The sequence below is a fragment of the Typopeltis vanoorti genome, chromosome 15, assembly GCF_054136105.1.
Source record: "Typopeltis vanoorti isolate ZY-2024b chromosome 15, IOZ_Tvanoo_1.0, whole genome shotgun sequence".
NCBI lineage: Eukaryota > Metazoa > Arthropoda > Arachnida > Uropygi > Thelyphonidae > Typopeltis > Typopeltis vanoorti.
Window position 1 is genome coordinate 806,703 of NC_143563.1, and position 21,768 is coordinate 828,470.

General features: G+C 37.5%; 1 protein-coding gene across 1 annotated transcript; it reads right to left on the bottom strand.

Annotated features, from left to right (window-relative positions):
- Positions 1-4,490: 4,490 nt before the first annotated feature.
- Positions 4,491-20,525, bottom strand: LOC150098294 (uncharacterized). The gene is made up of 7 exons (XM_090405609.1): positions 20,416-20,525; positions 16,376-16,528; positions 13,626-13,889; positions 11,309-11,434; positions 6,373-6,702; positions 5,739-5,860; positions 4,491-4,556 (listed from the first exon to the last, which is right to left on the bottom strand). The coding sequence occupies exons 1-6, from the start codon at positions 20,504-20,506 to the stop codon at positions 5,745-5,747; spliced, it is 1,080 nt and encodes a 359-aa protein (XP_090261735.1). The 5' UTR covers positions 20,507-20,525; the 3' UTR covers positions 4,491-4,556; positions 5,739-5,744.
- Positions 20,526-21,768: the final 1,243 nt, after the last annotated feature.

The following is a 21,768-nucleotide window of genomic DNA, read 5'->3' on the forward strand; positions in this document are numbered from 1 at the left end:
GGACGGTAAATGAAGAGGAACCTATTCCATTATGTGAATTAGCATATTAGGCTCAGTCAATTAGCATACCTGGCAGGTATATTTACTGTATTAAATAGTTTTAATTTATCTTTACAAGGCAAGCAAATTTCTATATTTCATGTCCAAGATAAAGTGAACGCCACATTGGCAAAAATGAAGTTATGGCAAAAGCGGGGTGGTAATGGAGAATTTGACGCGTTTCCATCGTTTCATGAATTGCTCGCAAGTTCAAATGAACAAATTGATGATGATGTGAAAATTACTATCACGCAGCATTTAAAAAGCTTACAAATGAATCTAGAAAAGTATTTCCCTGAATTCGACATTAAAATTGAGTGGATAAGGTACCCTTTCAATGAAAACAAATTTATGCCAAAGGGTCTCTCGTCAATAGAAAAAGAACAACTTTTAGAACTAGCTTCTGATGGTTTCCTAAAAAATAAATACAGCGAGAATACGTTATCATCATTTTGGCTACAAATACAGAATGAATTTCCTGAATTAACAGATAAAGCTCTAAGGTTCATTTTTCTAGTTCCAAGTTCATATCTGTGCGAAGTTGGATTTTCGGCCCTTGTAGATATTAAGACGAAGAAGAGGAATCGCATTATAGATGTCGAACCGCATCTGAGATTGAAATTAACAACTATACAGCCAAATTTTGCTGAAATTTTATCTCACCATAAGCAATTTCACTCCTCTCGTTGATGATAAATTATTTTAAGTATGGTAAGTAAAACTTTATGGTATCTTTATAAAGTTTGTTCTATTAAAAATAAATCATATTTTTTGTTTACATGAACATATAAATTCAAATAAAATAGATATTTCATTTTTAATATTTTAAAGTAATTTATTTATTTAAAATTAATTTATTAATTTTAATTAATTTATCAATTTTAATTAATTTATCAATTTTAATTAATTTATCAATTTTAATTAATTTGTTAATTTTAATTAATTTGTTAATTTTAATTAATTAATTAATTAGTTTTTATTAATTAATTAGGGATACTTGGTTATAATAAAAATTTAAGAAGGAGTCCGCGGATATCTGAAGTTTGAGAAACACTGCCCTGCGAATGAGCAGGTATTCGTGTCCGCCCAGCGCCTGACTGGATGGCATCACCCTCCAGTGGTGCACCTTAAGCAGTCACTTCTCAACACCAATAAAAGAAGAAAAAAAAACATTTTTCTTACAAGAGGAAAGTTGTCCTCCGTAAATGTATTGGGACACGAAACCGCATTTTATATTTCGTGGGAATCTTCCCAACCCAGAAAACAATTATCCTTTAGGTTCGCGTGTTTGAATTCCAGGAAAGTATTTTCATCCCATTAACACAGCGCTTGCTTCTTACTCGAGTAAAAGCGCAAAGAAACTCGAGTGTACCAAGTCATTCTATTGAATTGAAAGGTCGAAAGTGGACTCTTGACGATGGTTCTACGTCAGAGTCCCGGGCACGTGCACCTTCGCTTAGAGCTTACAGCAGATGATTGGCAGCGTTAGTTATACCGAACGAAAAAGAAAAGTCCTTGCGAAGGAAAATTTCTCGACCAGAGTCTCAAGTGCTTAGCTTCAAGCTAGAAAAGTCACGTACGACACAACGGCGATCGGATCGGCGGGGGCTTTTTCTCTTGATTGCATTTCACTCGACGGTATTCCGAGCAGTTCCTTGAGAACACGTTCAGCAACTGCTTCTGTTGGGGAAAACATCCACGATCAGTTTCCGCTTGGCTTTATCTCGCAGGGGAGGAGTGTAGGGGAGGGTGAGTGTTTCCCTTAATGGAAAACATTGCACTAATATGCAATATGTGTTATACAGAAGTTGATTTTGGATAATTTCGAATGGTAATTGGCGTTATTCCTTTTTCCGATTAAATTAAAGTTTATCTCCTTACATTTACAATTGAACGATTCCCTTAAACGATGCAGCAATCGAATAAATGGCGAAATATTCATTTATTTGAACTTCTGTAATAAACGTAGTATTTGTCCAATGTAGCTGATTTCTTTCTACGGATTTTTGTTAATGACCGTCAATGGTCCTTAAGCGCGTGTCTTTTATTATGATGATGATTACTACTAATATGCTGTAGGAACTGATCCGACATTTTGGCAATTCTTGAGGCCGTTTCAGTTTTCTTAATCGTTAGCATTTCGATGATACTTCTCAAGATATAACTCGACATTAGCAATGTTTCGTAGCAGAAGCGAACGCATCGCTGATAACAAATGCGGTTAGAGCTATCTCATTATCATCTCTTTACACATTTTATTAACGCAGATAGCTTTGACCAGATCTGTTTTCATAGAGTTAACGAGGAATTGTCCTGCATCGTGTGACTGATAATAAAACGACGTCTTTCATCATTTTTGTAAATCGTAACATAGAATTGTTGACATTTTCACCCAGTAATCGTCGTGTTATGGACTCTGCATATACGCCGGATCGGCTATTTTGAAGCGTCGTCCAGCGCTCGTCGTGTGAATTAACGAAACCACAAAGTCTCGGTACGTTAAGTTTTAAATTCCAAGTTTCCTTTAGGCCGACATTTCATTCTTTAACGTCCCTTTCATTTGAAGAGGGCAAATAGACGACGACGACCTTTCGCTAAACATCCTTTTAGGGAACTGAAATCCCGCCAAAACAAATTTCGTAAACCTCAGACCACCAGAAGTGTTTCCTTGTTATTTTTCTAGCAGCACACCTCGATAAAAATGGAAGTGTTTGCCGCTCACTCTATTCTCACTTTCCATGGGGAAAAAAAAATAAAAAAAAACTCTTTAATTCCCACGCAGTGGTCATCGTTTCTGCTTACCAATGCATGGGAATGCATCGCCCTCTGGTGAAACGCCAAAGGGTGCCCGGCGTAAAGAGAACCGTTTTTTTCTTCTTTTTTTTCGTGAATGAATAAAAGAACTGTGCACTCGTTCCCTGACCGTACTTGATTAATGTATTTTCCTCGTGCATAAAAGTGTTTCGATATTTCTGCACCTTCTAAAGAATTTGCAAACAGCTGACATTAAATTAAGAGTTTTGTGCGCTCTCAAAAACTAAGCGGTTACACCAATGAATAAACCCTTCAATTTAAGCCCCGTGGACGAGATAAGACTGTGTTTTTCGGATAGTCACATCCTTGAGTCATTTAAGTCTTTTCATTATAGAGTGCAATTCTAGATAAAGAAACAAAGCGACTGTAAGGAAAAAATGTACTAATGAACTTGTACAAATGCTTTTGTAGTTCGCATTTGACCTGCTGTAACTTCTCTTGTTTTTCGTTAAATATCAATCGTGATATGAGGTTTTGAGTGGAGGTGATTATCAGCCGATAATTTCGTATCAAAGCGTTACTTTTGACACCTTGAACTGTTTTTTTGCACCCAAGATATCTGTTGCCGCGATTTTCTACTGATTACTGTAACCATCCACTTTACTGGGTTAATGGGCTGATTCCCGACAATTGCCCCTTCTGTTTACTAGCAGTAACCTTGGCAATGGCTAAGGTTACTGCTAGTAAACTAGAAGAATGTACTATGATGCCGCAGCTGCGAAACAATCTTCCAAGAGAGGAGTTGAATTTTCAGGCGTGTATGAGCTAGTCGAGAGCACACAGAAAGCAGGCATTGTGTTGAGTACGTCTTAATAATCATGAAATAGCAATGAGAAATATTTCTGTCTTATTTTTTATTTCTATGGTTGCTTGCATTGAAGAGTGAAATATTTCGAATATGAAGCGCGGAATATTTTAATGAAATAGATCAAAGCCACGTTATAGAATATTTTCTTCTTCTTCCTATCATGGAATATAGGCCATGTGGCCTGTTCGGGTCTCATGCCATCTCTTTCTTGGTCTTCCGATTCTTCTTTTTCTACTTATTTTGTATCTTATATTCCTTAAAAAAAAAATACGAACAGCGACATCTACAGCATGCCAAGGAAAAAAAGTACATTACATTATTTTCATTTTTTTAAAACTTTCTTAAGGGATTTTTGAATAATAATTATCTTCATAAACTCAGATCATTAATCGCGTGTTTAATTAACGTGTTTATGTCTGCGTTGGTGATTTTTTTTTTCAAAGAATGAGATCAACATTCAGTATTTAACAAGAAATCATCCAAACGAGAACAGGTATGTGAAAGCGCATGCGCAATTTCTCGAACAGGAGACATTCACGTAATAAAATTGAGTTTTATTGCCATCATTGTACAATCACACTCGCACGCACGCACGCACACACACACACACACACACACACACACACACACACACACACACACACACACACACACACACACACACACACACACACACACACACACGCACACGCACACGCACACATACACATGAACAATATTCACATTTACATCAACACATCACGTCCATTCTGTTTTCTTCTTTACACAATAGCATGCGCTCGTACATGTACAAACAAATATCGAATAACTTATGAAGAAATAAATAAAACGAGTCCATTCGATGCCTGCGCCGTCTCTCGGTTATCAGGAGTACGTGACAGTGTTTCGGAAATACCTAAATAGAGGGAGGAAAAATAATAATAATAAAATCACTATTTTGCACTTCAGCTTATACATAAACGTATATATTAAGAATATTTCTAAAATCAAAATCATTAAGTTTAATTTAACACTTTTTTAATACTATTCTGAAAATAAACTGAAAGATCGCCTATTTAGGTCGTAGTGTAAAAAACTGAAAATGCCGCGTGGGAAAGGCGTTTATTCACAGAAAATCACATTCTTAGGTATCTAGTGACACAGTTCCCCGTACATATTAAAGCAATTCTGCAGCGTTGAAAAAAAAAAAAAAACTTTCTTCATCACCACACCAAAGGTAAGCCTTTTTGAAGTTCTTCGTGAAACTATACATTCCTTCCTTCATTTCAAGAAGATTTTCACACTGGTGTTCCCCACATCAGTGGGGAACACCATTAATCACCAAGTTGTTCCCCGACCCATTCACTATGCCTCCAAACTCTTTCTTCGTAGTGAAATTAACTTTAAAAGCAGATTTCTCATCAGTTTCCATTGAATCAGCTCAGCAATGAATTGTACTCTTTTGATGCTGTTTTCTCTGTTTGCACCCGCGCACCTGTTCTTCTACTTCAAGGTAGATGTGGAGGGCATGTGAGATGACGACAACAGTTTTTGGCATGCGATCTTTGCTGTCTTATTTTCTGAATGGATTCAGAAAACATACCGAACGAATTGAAAGGTAGAAAGTCATAAAGCAGAACTCGTCCTATTATTATTACTCTTTCAGGCGTTCTTCACCAGCTAAGTTGATATCAAACAGCAATCCACCTTTATGTATATAAGTCGTGTATGTTCACCCGTGGCAGATTTGCTTTCGATGGATGTAACTTAAAGACTGTTAGGACAGCAATGGATCTTCATTAATGTATAAACATCAAAATTTAATTTTATTCCAGTTTGGGCAATTTGATCACTACTAGACTAAAACTGAATTCAAATGCTGAACGTCTGAAGACAGTGAACTCTTGTTACATCCACTTTATGATTATCTCGACGATGATTTATTGCTTGCTTCATCCTGATTCAGTAAAACCTAACGATATTTCGATACAGCTCACGTTTAAAATTAGTTTTATTTTTTTAATCTGATCGGCTTCTGGTACTATTGAATACTCAGCGCTGAGCAAGTCACACTCCAAATACAGAAAAAGGGACCTACCTGGATCTAAATCATGCACGGCAGTTGTGTGTACCGCAGGGAGAATCCAAACTGAGAAGAGTTGGCATTCAAAGTGGCATCGTGGTTGCTCCTCACCCGCAACATGAAAGGCTTGCTCCGAGCTGGGGAAAAAAAAAAGGAAATAAACAAAAGAAAATGCAGTGGCACAGATGAAAGCAGATTGGATCAAGTTTCTGTGTTGGGAAAGAAAGAAAGAAAGAGAAATAAAAACAAAACAAAATCACATCTCATTTCAAAGCTGGAAAAGACAGTCTACGTCGTTTTTTTTTTTTAATTTTTTAATTTTTTTTTATGGGAACACATCCACGAGAGGTTGGCCAATCAACAGTACACAAGTATGGGCCTCTTCCTCCTCCTCCTTAATTACATAACTTATGTATTCATCTCTCTCTCTCTCTCTCTCTCTCTCTCTCTCTCTCTCTCTCTCTCTCTCTCTCTCACACACACACACACACACACACACACACACACACACACACACACACACACACACACACACACACACACACACACACACACACACACACACACGCACGCGCACACACGCACGCGCGCACACACACACACACACACACACAGTGTTAATTTGCAAATGCGAAGAAGCTCTACTTACAAATGAGAATGTCCCTCTCCAAGAGTTTAGTGCCACAGAAACGATCCTCACCAACCCCCATGCCGTCTTCCGAGCCTTGGTCGATCCCAATGAAGTCATCGTCGTTGCAAAATGCTCCACTGGCGGAGCCATCGAATGGTGCTCCGAAAGAAATGGATCCTCTCTGATCGGTCTCCCACTTGATGGAACAAAAATTCTCCTCCACCCTGATGCAGGTCGTGTAGCGGAGGTTACTCAGGTAGCGAACGCGATTATCTACGCGTGCGCCGTAGTTGAAGCTGCGAACGACCTCGCTGGGACTGCGGTAATATTGAAGGCAACCCGCTGGTGCTGCAAGAAAATAAAGACATTACGGCTCAGTCATCTGTTGCATATTTGGAAGTGGAAGCGATGATTTAAGTTGTCTCATCGCACGCGAGGAATAGAAAACTAAAATGCAAAACAACAAAAGGGATTATTAAAATTTAATAGCGTTCTATAGGGGGGGTTGCTAAGTATTTACTTTTTATTATATTTGAGGATTACGCTTCAGTTTTAACAGAAACAAACAGTAAAATACATAACACAAGCTAATAAAAAATGTACAGCAACAGCGGCAAGCACCTGGTGGGAAAATGTACTGCACTTAACAAAAAGTTCTAAAACACAACACACACAATAATATGTATACAATTAATTAATTGGTACAAATTTCATAAACGCACAGCATAATAAAGAGTTCATCGAATCACGGACATTAAATCAATACATAATAATTATTTATAAATAAAAAAATAATAATAATAAATTCGCTAACGTATTTGCTTCTCTAAAGGCAGTGGAGAAGGCCGCTTAACCTTAACCAGCTTTCTGAAGAGTATAGGCAGCGAGTATCCACTTTTAGCCATCACAGAAAGTTCGCCCAAGGTTATCAAGGACTTTATATAGACTTTATAAAAATCAAGTGGATATTAAATCCAACATTATTTCAAATCCTAATATAGAAACTATAAAATATTCGTATGAAATTAACCAGAGAGCATACGAGAATACACTCGCCGGTATTTACGAGTTGCCCTAGCCGGACCTTATAGGAGACATGCCCACTATAATAGCGTCCATTATTCGCCTCGTATTGGTCCATTTTTGATAAAGTTTCACTGGCCTGACAGCTATTTCTAAATGGTTGAAATAATGCTGGATTTAATATCCACTTAATGTTTATAAATTTTGCATCGACGAAGTGAAGCCTTTTGGCTCTTTGTTTTAGTAAATAAATAGACATTTCTGGAAAACACTATTACAGACAACTTCCGCCGCCTCATGGTGACAATCATTTATAAAAATATATTTTGATGAGTATTTTTATTCTACTGTTTTTACTGGCTGCAACACATTTCGACAAAAAGAAATTTTATTCTGGTCCTGATTGACCGAATTGACTGAATGGAGTCGACAGTCTGTTTGTTGAGCAGCCAACAGACTGTCATTTCCTAAGAGAAACAGAAATGAATCCTCTACCAGAGTCATCAGTTAACAGTGGACTAATATTGGTTGAACCGAGAAATATTTCGACTATAAACTTATGTGTCTATAAACTGTGTATGTGTTCTCTGGCTTGTGTGTTCAATGAAATTTACCCGAGTTTCCAGGAAGAAAAACTCTGCGAATGAAATGGACAAGCTACCTTAAATGCTGTATGCATCCCAGATGGGATTTGGACCTCAGATTTTTTCGAACGAAGAGCCAAATGTTGCGTGATTCTGGCGTATGCGATACGGTATAAATGTTAGTCTGGCTGTTTGTCTGCTTTGCCGGAAGGAATTGCAAGGGGCTGCTTGCAATTGTGTATGTAAAATGGTTTTCCTTGTTACCACCCGAAGTTCTTACATTATTTCATTTTAACTACAGCGAAAAATAACTAACTCTCCCCCCAAAGAACACACAAAATTAAGTGAAGACGCTAGCAAGCACTTCTTTTACTTTCTCTTACACGGTCAGTCTCTTTCTGCTTTTGTATAGTGATTAAGCCATGGATTCACTGTTCCGATCCCATAATCCGCCCATCAACCTTCTAAAAACTTATAAAGCACAACAACAAAATAAATGCATGAACACGATAACAGTGAGCACAGTTGGTAACTGTGAAGATTGAGCAGCTCTTCTACTATAACACGCGAAATGCGATGCATTTTCGCATTTTTTACATATTTCGAAAGCTTTCGAAATGTAGATCCCCCAGTCTGGAGCAGCGTGTCTGAATTCTGCAATGGAAGACAGGGTTCTTCAGAAAGGTCTCATTTTCCAGCAGAAGGAAATTCTTCTCTGCCATCTCCAAGCACTCATTGTTCGTTCTCAAACAAAAGGGATCGTCTGTGACAATCCCTGAAGTCAAAACAATCCTTGAGAGTGGGAAACACGGCTGATGTCCCTGCCTGTTGTTTAATTCCTGATGGAAACATCTGGTTCAAGCGTGTTGCTGGGCTGAACCGAGAAACAAGACGGTAGATCACTAAACCTGACAAGATATACGTGGGCAAGGATTAATTGAAGACGTGAGCGTCTCTCTCTCTCTCTCTCTCTCTCTCTCGGCTGTACATAACAATCCATTATCTGCAGCAGCTGCCTGCACTCGAAAACCTCTTCCTTTTCCCAATAAAACTTTAAAAGTAGAATCTCCGCTGCTCGCATTCATCTCCCTAACGTTTAACAGTCGATCAATGTCATCAGATTTGCTCTGAGATTTAACGACGCCATAAATATTTAATTCTATTCATTTAACGGTGAAGCATTCTTTCCTTTAAAACGAAGCAGTTTGCTGCTTACACATTCTCCGTTTTCCTGTCAATACCTGCCGTCCGATGGTCCAGTTATAAACGCTTATCCAATTAGACACTAATGGATTACGCACTGGGCAGATAGAGGTGCTCATGTTAAAGCTGATGAATCTGTTACTGGTTTCAGTATTTCAAACACAGCAACGGGAAGGTTGTCAGTGTTGTTGTAGCTTCCGTTTCGACTGCATGGTTTAGTAACATGTTACTAAAGTAAACTGACCTACCAAAAGTAATAGGATACTTTTCCGACTACAGAAAAATAAATGAGAGAGCGTATCGTGGATTATAAAGTAGATCGACTGTTTACTTGGAAGTCATTTCGATCTTTGAATACCGATCGATGAATATACGAAGAGTTAAAAGTGTCTGTGGGGAATAAAAGCAAGAAGTCGTTGGGAGAAATGTCTGCAAGTGCACTCTTCTCAACATCTAAGCATTTTCAAGTTTAGCAACGTGCTTAAAAGGAGAGGGAGAAATCCGCAAGGGAGAGCGAGCTTCAAATACGACCAGGAGCATTTAAGACACCTACTGAGAGGGGTAACCACTCTTCTTGAGAAGGCTGGTTACTTACATCAATCTGCATTTGGAAGGAAAGCTGTTGCACAACCCCAAAGTGTTTCTGACGCGCCAAGAGCTGCAAACGTTTTTAAAACCGCAGCCTACAAGCTTTTTAACAACAGCGAACGCGTCCGTTTGTCATCGGCTAAAGTGCAGTGAACCGGGGGATGAACCAATGGAATTGGTCTTACAGAGCGACCAGTCAGGCTACACTTATTGCCTGACGACCAGTCAGGCTACAACATACACGGCTAAACACATTTTAGCCGTGTATGTTGTCCTGGAAGATTCCACCAGCAGTAATTGATGGTGTAATTGATGTTATATCATAAACGCAACAGCAAAAATTAATAAAAGAAACAAGTCTCCTAAACTTAACGGAAGTAATTTTACAACCAAATGCAGAATGAAAACATTATTTATTTATGTCACGAGAGATACCTTTTTTTTTCTTTTTTTTTTGCACGTTTCCATCACTTTTGGTATTTCAGAGGGTGGCCTACAGAGGAATATGCAAGCCTGGTTGACCAAGGAAATGGCATCTTCACTTTTGCACCCTGCGGGTTGAAGCTTTCCGCATGCCAAGAATGCTTATCAATGTGTTTAGATACTAAATGATTTTAATCACCCGGTATGATACCTCCATCCTGCTTATTTGGAAGCCTCAAATGGCTTGAAAAAGTTCCATATTGGGTCTGCGGAGCTTCCATACTCAATCTGTAACTTTTTACCGCACCCACAATATTAAATGTGCTATAGATTTCGAAATTTTTCGACCAGAAATATCATAAAGAAATTCAGATATAATATTCAAAATTCTGTAGACAGAAAACGAGTGAAATTGATAACGGCTGAAATCGATTCGAAATCCAAAAACTAAAACTTCAGCGAATGAAATAAAATATAAAGTTTAGAAAGAAGAAGAAGAGAGAGAGGAGAATGGTTTCTAAATCGGTTTACCAAACATTGAAACGGAACCTGAAATAAGGTCGGAACCTGCTGCGTCACTAAATTACCCTTTTGGTCTTTTATTTTCTCGTGCAGAAATCGATAGTGGCCTGAATTATCTCCGTTCATAGATCATTGCGGAGTATTTACCCTACTTATTGAACTTTGTTATTTTAGATTTTTTTTTTGACGGCATGCGCAGTCATCTTTTAATCATCGTTTGTCCGCCCATCTCTGCTCGTGGCATAATAACAGCACTGCTTTGGTGGGACGGATTGGGATGAATTCCCGAACGTTAATTTGGAGCTGTCTCCAGTTCAATTAACTGGAGGGTGCTCGTTAAATTGAACTCATTTCGAATAACAACATTTGCTTAGGTCAATTTGAAGGTCCTTAGGAGGACGTTTTCTTTTGTCCTTTCAAAGTGAACGCTAAGTTAGCTGACTCTTTCCACATAATCTGTCCCATCGATTCAAAACTGTGTGCAATTTTAAACGATCGGAAAATGTCTGCCTGCCCGCAGCCTTTAAGGCACGTAGTCGGCAAAGGAGGATATTCGAGAATGGCGAAAATGAGTATCATTGTCCTGTTTCACTGACCTAAGTGCTGCTTACCCATGTTGAGGCTTCCACATTCGATCATGCTGATCTTCACCTTCCACCTCCTGGACATCTTGTCGCCGTTACTGACCACGCTGAGGACGACGGGATTTCCCGATCCTCTTCCCATGTCAACGTACACTGAAAAATAAATAAACCAAACAGTTAAACTGGTCCAACTGGAAATACTGTTCTAAATTACTGTAGCTATAGATATATACTATCACAAATCAATTGCTAGAGCTAAGAAAGTATTAAAATATCCCCAAAGCGTTCCTTCTCTTTCTTCAGCTCACATAAATACCTCCTCTTGTCGCTAATGATGTTTGAATTTCAATTCGTTTTCTTGTCAAAAGGATTCACTTCCTGCTGTGATCTGACTTTCTCTTGGAACAGGAAAAATTGTTTTAATTTTCTCTGAGAATGACGAACTTGCTCTGAGTTTACTCTTGGAGATTGCTCGTGCTATAAAATCTCTGTTTTCTGAACATTTTTAGAAGTGAGAATTCTCTCCCATCCTTCCTTCTCTATCAAAACAGCGCCCTTACATGCATAGGTGAGAAAAGAGTCGATAAACTTTTTGAAAGTTTATTTTTCACTTGGTTATACTATAATAAATTTAGTTTAATCCTTTATCCATCCTATAGGTAAAAGGGACCTCTCCTATTGCTTCTGCCTTAGTATCTCCACTCTGGGCCTGGCTCCCACTGACGAGACCTCAATAAAGGTCGAAACCGGTCTGCGTAGTGCATAGCAGTATACATGTCCGCAAGGAGATGTGCTTTGCATTATGGGAGATACTGAGACAAGGAGTTGAGAGCTTGGTCCACCTTTGCTCGGAGTTTCCTGGTGTTGCACCACCTTACCTCAGTCCTGAAGATATTTTCAGGCGCAAACTTTGTTTGCTCACACTTGGATAAAGAATTGAACTAAATTTATTCTAGTCGATAAACTTTATATGTTTTAGCGAGTTTGTTTCTCTCCTTTCCCAAACGCCCAGAAATGCAGACGTGACAAAAGCGTTCCTCGTATTATAATGTAAATCCTAATAAGGATCTGTTAGACTCCTTTTGAGCTTTTCAACGAACCGCACAAGTCAGTTCATGCAATTTGATAAATGAAACATTTATTTAAATCTCCCAAAATTAAGGACACATTCATATAGAATCAGCATCCACATCATATCGAAACCCCTGTCAGTTTTAATAGAAATGTCCACTCGCATTTTAGTAATCCTCAATCATCCAAGAATGATTTTAATTCCCATTTTTAATTCTCATTTTGGTCACCAGACTGATCTTCTCTTCCTTGAACAATACATCTCCATCGTTTACATCGAGGAAATCAAATCATAAACAAAAAATAAAATAAAATAAACTCAATTGAAACTATTAAAACGAGACTTACATTGTAAAAAAATTACACTACTAGCCAAAAACATTAGGACAACCATATAGCCTGGTTCTGGGCAACCAGGCTGCACAGTTGGCCAGAAACAGATCGGAGGTAGCAGTATCCTTTATGGGAGGATTATTATCGTAGGCATCACTGGGTCTTCTTACCCCTACTGAATATACCTCGACCTCTAATCCTCACTTGGAGATCGTTTCGGTCTAGTATTGCTCAACGTGATGATAATGTGATCCGATATGTGTGTTCTATTCAAGGATGAGCAGGCATGGGTTACAAGATTTGCATTGGGTGAACATGGTTCCAAGATCGTATCCAAGCATTCCATGTGTGCGCGCCAGTGGCTGCCTAATTCTCCCGATCTGAATCCCATCGAACATTTGTGGATCATATCGAACGTAGCATCCGTCGGTTGACGCCAGTGTGCCGTCCTCAGGCCTGACTCCGGGGTTATTTTGCGTAGTTGGTCCGGGATACCACAGGACACCTTTCTTGGTCTAGCGACGTCAATTCCAAGACAGATACAAGAGGATATCTCGGTGGGCATAATGTTTTGCCTCATTAGTGTATATCCAGATGAACCAGCCATTAAAAAGTTGTCTGAGGCATATGCGACCTTCATCATGCCTTAGTATTTCGCTACCTCTAAAATATACTTACTCAGCAGAAACATCAATCGATTTCAAGCATGAGGGAACCAGCAAGCTCTCTTCTAAGCATCTGCAAAGAATTTCTAGTGGAGACGAAGTGAGTGCACTTCTTGCCTCCTGCACCAATATAGTGCATATTCAAGTAACCCCCCCCCCCTCCTCCCTCTCCTTCACGATCCAATGCTTATGGTTTCTAAATGTTCTTGTCACACTTTTTTTTTTTCAATTAGAGAAAAACAAAATACTTGTAGCATCAGACTGGACCTACTTACAGTGTTGACCTTTGTTCTCCCCGCACAAGATTGGCAATCTTTCTCCAACAGTCGTTCGCACCATGAAGGAGTCGGTCGTGCACAGGCCCAGTTCGTCGGGTTCCGAGAGGCTGAACTCCTCGAAGTCGAGCCTCAGTTGGCACACATTATCCGGCTTCTCGATGGTCACCTGGCACGTGTCGGTGCCATTCTCGAAGTACGGATAGTTCTGGTTCACGAAGATCGTCTCGTTCTGGCTGGTGGTGTTGGTACACGTAAATTTGACTGCAAGAAGAACGAAGAAAGGAGTTAATTGACAACGTTCTAATAATTGGCGATGAGAATATGCATTAACTGCTAATAAATAGCTATTTATGTGGCGATAAAGAAATAAGCACCATACAGTTACCTTTCCAAAAAGTAATCAATAATTATTGATTACTTATTATTATTAAGGATAGATTATAATCTATCCTTAATAATAAGAAATGAAATCAATCCAAACAAATATAAAATGCTTCTATAGAAATCCGGCAAAATTATTCGGATTAATAGTAAAGAAGGAAAGATGGTAAGGGTAGACTGGATTAGTGTTTACATGTCTTGGCATATACTGTAAAACGTATTGCTTATTTGATTCTATAAGTAAAATTACTTTGTATATTTCACTTCTTTCCAGTATATATGCAAGGGGGGGGTTCTGGAAAGTTCTAATAAACACCTAGAACAAAATGATATTAAAACAATTGATATAACCACACGAAAGAACTTTAATATCATTTTTGTTCTAGGAGTTTATCAGAACTTCCTCGTATATTGTATATAATGAGAACGTAGCGTGCTCTTTGGTGTCTGTAACTTGATTCACTTGTAACCCGGATGTGCTGTGGCTCCTGAGTTAAGTTTCCTTTTCTTGTGAGATTTGGATCCTGAACCATAACTGGTCGATGACTCGTTTAGAGGATTGTTCATTTTCTCATTATATTCTGTGCCAGTGATTTTACACTGCGCTTTAGATTTGATTGGAAGACATTTGCTAATCAGAATCAAATTATTTATTCGTATGGGGTTCTCCCGTTCTCAGGACTGGTTGAGCGCCACATGCGGAGGTTAAGTCTTTATGACTTTAGGTCCATGTGTGTTCACTGTGCCGGTTTGCCTGTTCCGAAGCATGAAAAACCCGAGTTTCAGGGTGAAAAAAACCGCTACCTCGGTATGAGACCTGCTAACTCACCTTTAGAAAGAGACCAGATAAAGGATCCTCACGTCACTGACGCGAACCCAACCCAGGTTTTTCCTACCAAATGGTTTCGTCTCTACCGACTGAGCTACGGAGGCTCTATCAGAATCAAATGACGTTGCATTTCTTCTGAGAACAGTTCATCATTAGCATCCCCACCCAGTTAGAATGCCGGGTATCACAAATAAATCTCCTCATTTCATGATTACAATTTCCGGGTATTTTTCCTGATGACTGCTGCGATTTTGTGAAAAGAACACAAAGCGAACGGATTATTATTTAGTGTGCTGCATAAAGAATAACAGTTAAAAGACAAAAGGTTTAAATAAAAGAACGAATATTATTTAGCTCTCTTGTTTTTATTTCCTTTTTTGTGTGCTATAAACTAAACACCAATCCATTCGTGACGTGTCATTTCCACAAAACAAAGTCGTCGCTTGATCATTAATGATTATACGTATGAAGAAGAAGAATCGCGATGGCAAAATCAATCACATCCTCTTTTCCTTTGGAAATTGTTCATTTTGTTTTCCAGTTCATTCGAAAAGTGTGTTTTTCCAACCCAGAATCTCCTTGGAATTTTTTTCACGACTAGATTATGACATGTAATTATAAATACATCGTGGTTTCATCACCTAATCATGAATAAATCTGTGACTTATTCACGATTAGATGATAACATATTTGCAAATTTTTTTCCGTAACAACAATATTTCTTGATTCCAATATTTTGATTGATTTCATTTCTTAATTGATTCCAATCACACAGCTGTTTAAGAATATTTTGTGGTGAACTATTATTGGGCGGATGCTTTGAGTGAGTGTCCTCCCAGAATTCCTCAGCACCACCCCTCTTTTTGAAACTATACTGATTACGTTTGCTATTTTTTCAAGAAACTGTTTTGATAAAACAACTATAAATCAGGATGAGACTTTGTAAGACTTTTTTCTTCTAAGATATCAAACTGTCTTCGAGGAAGGATGTGTGACAGTTGGAAACGTACCTACTTGTTTCATGGCATTCTTCATTAATAAGAAAGAGCGAGAGAAGAATTATTTTTAAGCATATTTTCCTTACTTGGGTTAGAATCGAATACGTCTCTTGAACAAGGAGTGAGAGTTCATAAAATATAAAAGGTGTGAGTAGATCCATCAACAAACTCTTAAAAGGAGAGTTCACACTTAAGTAATGTTTAAATCCTTCTGTGCTGGGGCACAGTACAGGATCCAAGTACATATTTTTGGCTTTTTATACGAGGGTTTTTTTTTTTTTTTTTCCAATCTGCGAAATGCCCAATAATAGTCTTAATTTTTCTGCTCTGGGGTGGTGGTGGCGGTGAGTTAATCTTTCTCCAAAGAATATCCTTGAACGAGATTCAGTTCACGTGAGGCTCTATTGAATTCTGTTGCGTTCAGGGATGCTTCTGTGTAATTTCTAGTGTACAAAGTAGTTCTTTTCATGGACTCCTTTTCTCTGAATTAGAAAGAAAATGAATGGCACCTTTTGTGACAGAAGGAAAGTCATACTTACATAGACAGCATTGGCTGAACCCTCGAGCACACGGACCAATGTTCGTGCCTCCTCTTCTCCGACATTCGTTCTGGTCACTGAGGCACGTTCCCTCGTCTCCTTGCACCCCTTTACAAGGAGTGTTCTGGTATCGCAGGATGGTAATGAGGTCACCTACAAAAGGTATTTACAGAGTATGAATTAGATGATTACATCACAAATATTTTCTCATAAATCACATCGTAGAAAACAGCGTTATCTCGAAATCGACCGAGAGAGGGAGCTTCATTACTAGGTCATGGAGTTCAGATAGTGTTTCTGATTAATATTTGTCATTCACGTCGATATATATAGCTAGTTAGTTTAATCCGAAAATGCTACCTTAGAGGGAAGAGAAATCCCTCGTGGGGAAGAAAATTACCATATTTTCTAAGCTTGACTATTCTAGTGGCAGCTGCAGTCGTCCAGGGATTAATATTTTTTTTTAACTTCCGAGAATTTACTAATATGTCGATAATGAGGAACAGCGCCATCTATTTGGAACTTATTTTTGATTTATTATTATTAATAATAATATTCATATTATTCTCCATCGTACTGTCTTGGTCAACGATTAATTTCAAATAATTAAATCCTGACTGATTTTTGGAACTTCGTAGCTTCATTTTTCAAAGATTTTTTTTTTTTTTTGATAAACTGTATATCGAAATTTAGCTAACAAGAAAAAATTCCCGTAAAATATTATTTGCCGCAATAGGTTTTACTGAGAAATTATTGAAATCAGTTTTGTATGTGCTGAAATGCAATTTATTTAAGCACTAATGCCAATCGATTATAGTTAACTTCGTGTTTATTATTATTATTATTTGAAGAAAAAAAAAACAGTGTTCAAATTCGTTAGCAATCAATTACTTCTCTTAATTTCCTGAACAACTGCATTCAATTTACACAAACCTGTTACACTTGAAATTGGTGGTATTGAGAACAGCGCCCTCTCATGAAAACAGCATTTATATCTTGAGAGAAACTGAAGCGAATTATAAAATAAAAACATTTTCTCGAACATACCTAAATTATAATTTAAATCTCATTGCGGACGTCTCTTTCTAAAGTGATTAAAATTTAAAAAGATCACAGCATTTCTAGCAAGTGTGCTTCGATTAGAAGAACCAGTATAACAACCTAGGCAAGCCTTCCGCGATGACTCAGTAGTAGTGAATGCTCCAATAATTTCAGTTCATTGGCCAATATTGTTTCCCAGAGCATTTCTTAAGCCCATGACTTCGAATACTTGTTCGATAGCAATCATTGTTTTCTTATCCTTGTTTATATAATTTGTTTATAACTTTATATCAGTTTTTTATTATTATTATTATTCATATTGTATAGTTCTTTCGGAAATCACTTGGACGTAGTTTCTCTTAGACTGACTCAGTGATTCATTTCAAATGCAGTGTAATGTTGGAAAGTGGAAAACTTTTCTCAGGGTTCTGGTGAAGCGGTTAGAGAAAGTGGATCTCTCCAAGGCCTTAAAACACATTACTTGGAGGGAGGATATACAATTTTATTTTTTAATCCACCAGCTATACTGTAATCTACAAAAGCGCCCTCACTTTGTATCAAAAAATAATAATAAAACAAAGAAATTATTGGCAGAGAACTGTCTTGGATGCTTGGGAAAATATATTTGGGAACTTCATGCGCATAACCTTTATTTGAATTCCCACTTTTCGCTGTCTAACAGTTTTATTTATTTCGCTGAGTTTTTTCAACTTTTAGTGCTACTTCAATAATGAAAGCGGGACGGCTCATTCAGATTCCGTCAAAGAAGCAATGAAAAATGAAAAAAAAAAAAAAGACAGAGGATTTTCATATGACCTTGTTTCACGTGACTCTTTTAACTTAAAAATTGAAAAAAAAAAAAAGAATTATCATCATTGCTTTTATGTAGCAGTTTTTCAATGAAAATACAATAATGCACAATATTCTTCATCATCATCATCATCAAATTCCTGCCATGTACCCTCAAGGAGTGTACAGGATATGATAGTACTACATGAAAAAAATTACATCATTACTAACTTCCTATCTACAATTTTCCTCCAAATCAGTGTGTTACTTGTCAAGACTCCAACATTATCAGATCTTATATTTCTATCGTCTAAAGCACTTTGTACCGTATCAATCCACCTATATCTTGGTCTTCCTCTGGGTCGTTTTGCTGCCAAGCTGGCAGAGAACACTTGCTTTGCTAATCTTTCCTCGCCCATTCTGTTTAAGTGACCATACCATCAGAGATTAGCTCTGCTAACGCATTCCTGGATGCTGACGATGTCAAGTTCTTTCCTAATATCCTCGTTTTTAATATAATATTGCCATTGATGCCATCTGTTCACGCCCCTAATCTTTTTAAGGACTCTCATATCTGTGGTCTCTAGTCTTTGGTCAAGTGTTTTACTTCTGACCCAGCTCTCAGATCCATACGTTAAAACTGGTTTGAACACTGTCTTGTATACAGCTAATTTAGTGTTTCGACTAATTTCTCTCTTATTCCATAGGAATTTATTCAATTGACTTCCCACCATACCAGCTTTGCTGATTCTGTTGTTATTTCTATATTTAACCATCTTCAGTAAAAATCGTGCCTAAGTAGCTGAAATGTTTTACTTGTTCAACAGGTTCTCCATTCACAACACAGTTGATATTTTCAATGATTCTGCCTATTTTCATTGTCTTTGTCTTTTTATTGCTGACCTTCATACCATATCTATTACAACAGCTATTCAATTTAGTCAGAGAATCTTGCAGACTTGTAGCGGATTTATTTAGAAGTATAACATCATCCGCATAAAGCAAAGAGCTGACATTAACATCTCCAATTTTGATATCATGTTTAATACCACTTTCCTTCATAATATGATCCATATAGATAATGAATAACAGAGGGGATAATGTACATCCTTGTCTAACACCAGATTTAACATTAAACCATCTTCCTCTACTTCCTTCAATTCTAACTGCTGACTTACAACTCAAATAAAGACTAAGTATTGCTTGATATAATGCCCCATTGACACCATATAACTGTAGTGTATTGAATACTTCTGTATTGGCACCGTGTCATATGCCTTTTCCAAATCTACTAAACTTAAATACAGATCTTTGTTATATTCCCATGCTTTCTCGACTATTTGTCGTAAAGTGAAGATCAGATCCTGACAGCCTCTATTTGGCCTGAATCCAGCTTGTTCTTCACCAAGCTTTTCTTCCACAATTCTTCTCTCCATATTCTTCCACAATATTCTTTCCATGCGTTTTAATGAGTTTATGATTTTTCCCCAAATATTTTGAAGTACTCTTCTTAATTCTGAAACCCCACATTATTATCATTTTTTCTAAGAAAATGCTTGCCTTCATTGGTGACTCGACACCATTCCAGCTCCAACTTCAACTGCCACAAGTAGCACGTGTCTGAGCAGCACCCAGCAAGGATAATGTGAGGATGGTTCGTATCATGTAAAATCGCTATGAATATGTATTTATTCATTTTTTTTATATGTTTGCATTATTTATTTGCATAGGTTAGGAACGGGAAGTCAGTTAACCAAATGTAATCATCATAAATTATATTATAGTTATATTATAAATTTGGTATTTATAATATAATTGTATTATAATTAGTTATATTATAATTATTAATTAACTTTTAATTAGCATAAAATGCTTTTCTTAAAATTTTTCAAAATGCTTTCAAAATTTATTATAAAATTAATATTATAAAAAAATATTGCAGCGCACTTTGCAAAATTTTACGCTGCAATAACCATTCATATGAAGATCATCAACAAGGTCTCATAATGTTATCAACCCCCAGAAACGTTTTGGCACAAAAGGCAGTTAAATGGTTGAAATATCGTAATCCTCTAAATAAATTCCACAATATTTTTTCATTAAACTGAATTAGTACTTCTGGGAGGGAAGTTAAACGAACACGCACAAACACGACATCTGCACCTTGGGATATTAGTAAATGTTTACGGGGTATGCAAAGGTCTTCTTACCGAGGTTGGTGGGTCTGTTTTGTCCATAGATGCGCACCACCAGAAGAGCTGCAAGCAGGAAGAAGAAAAGCAAAACACTGAGCTGCCTCATCTCTGTCTGTGTCTCCGAATCGAGTCACCTGCAAACAAGAGAAAATGAAGAGCATTAAGAAGGAACATACGATCGTGTGTTCATGAAATGGAATACAAGCTCACATGTATATCAAAACAGAACAGCCATCGTGGAATTCTCTATCATAATATATAAGTGGACGCCATGCCTTACCGTGGTGGCTCACAATGAGTTCATTTACTACGGGTCAACTGAAACCCACCGGATCCAAAGTGAAAAGCAAATTGCATCGAACGAGGTCACCCCAAAACTAGGATCAGCAGTCGAATGCACAGAAATGGTTCTTATTAACTGCAGTTTGAAATCTGACGTAGAGTTTAATTTCGCTCACACCTTCAATGAAGTGTCATAGCAGGAACTCACCTCTACTTCAATTTACTTCAATATCCTGATTACGCGAATGATATATGACCAACTGCGTTGCTCATCTGTCATTCGCGTAAGCTGATGCAAGATAAACACAGAGAGTTCGGAATACAAATTAATAAATATGCACATTTATTATCTGGATGATTTCCGGTACAAAGCTCACATGGAGACTTGGAGTGTGAAAAGAAAAATAATTTACGGCTCGACAGTTTCTCTCGTATTTCTAAAATCTCTTATTCCATGTACAGACGAAGACCGGATGGTATCCCCATGTTATATCCAAATGCCATCCAGCCAGCACTAAAATCAGGAGGCGTGAAAGTCGAAGATAAGGCATGCGAGATCTCAAGTAACACCGGAAAAAAATAAAAAAACTGCAATAATCATTCTAACTGTAATTCCAAAGTGAATATACACAAAGTATTTAAAAATTTTCTATCTAATAATCAGTACAGCCGAGACTGCAGAGGAACTCTACTGCTCCCGTGTATCCAACGCGATAATAAAACAAGAGAAAATAAATGTAGCCTTCAACCCACTCCGCAATATTTTAAGATTTCCACGTCCATAGATACCTTTCCGTCCAACCTTAAAAAATTGCTACTCTGCGGTCATGAAAAATTTTTATGTTGTAACACATCCAAAATAACAAAAAAAAAAAAAAAGAAAGAAAAAGTCCAAATCTGGACTACCTTCCATATAAGAAAAAATCATCAAACCTTGGCATCAAACATAATCGACCTCATGGACCAGAACAGTTCTGTAAGGAAATTCAAAAAAGTTTCGAAATCTTACGTACTCTCACTTAATGTAGTAAAAACCAGGAAATTATTTTGCATCAAGTGTGGTCGTCATTCCTCAACACATTTGTA

Coding starts and splice junctions, on each gene's coding strand:
- LOC150098294 (XM_090405609.1), bottom strand. CDS start 20,506: ATGAGGCAGCTCAGTGTTTTGCTTTTCTTCTTCCTGCTTGCAGCTCTT. Junction 11,435..13,625: donor GGAGAACAAAGGTCAACACT/GTAAGTAGGTCC, acceptor TTTATTTTTCAG/TGTACGTTGACATGGGAAGA. Junction 5,861..6,372: donor GGAGAGGGACATTCTCATTT/GTAAGTAGAGCT, acceptor TTTTTTCCCCAG/CTCGGAGCAAGCCTTTCATG.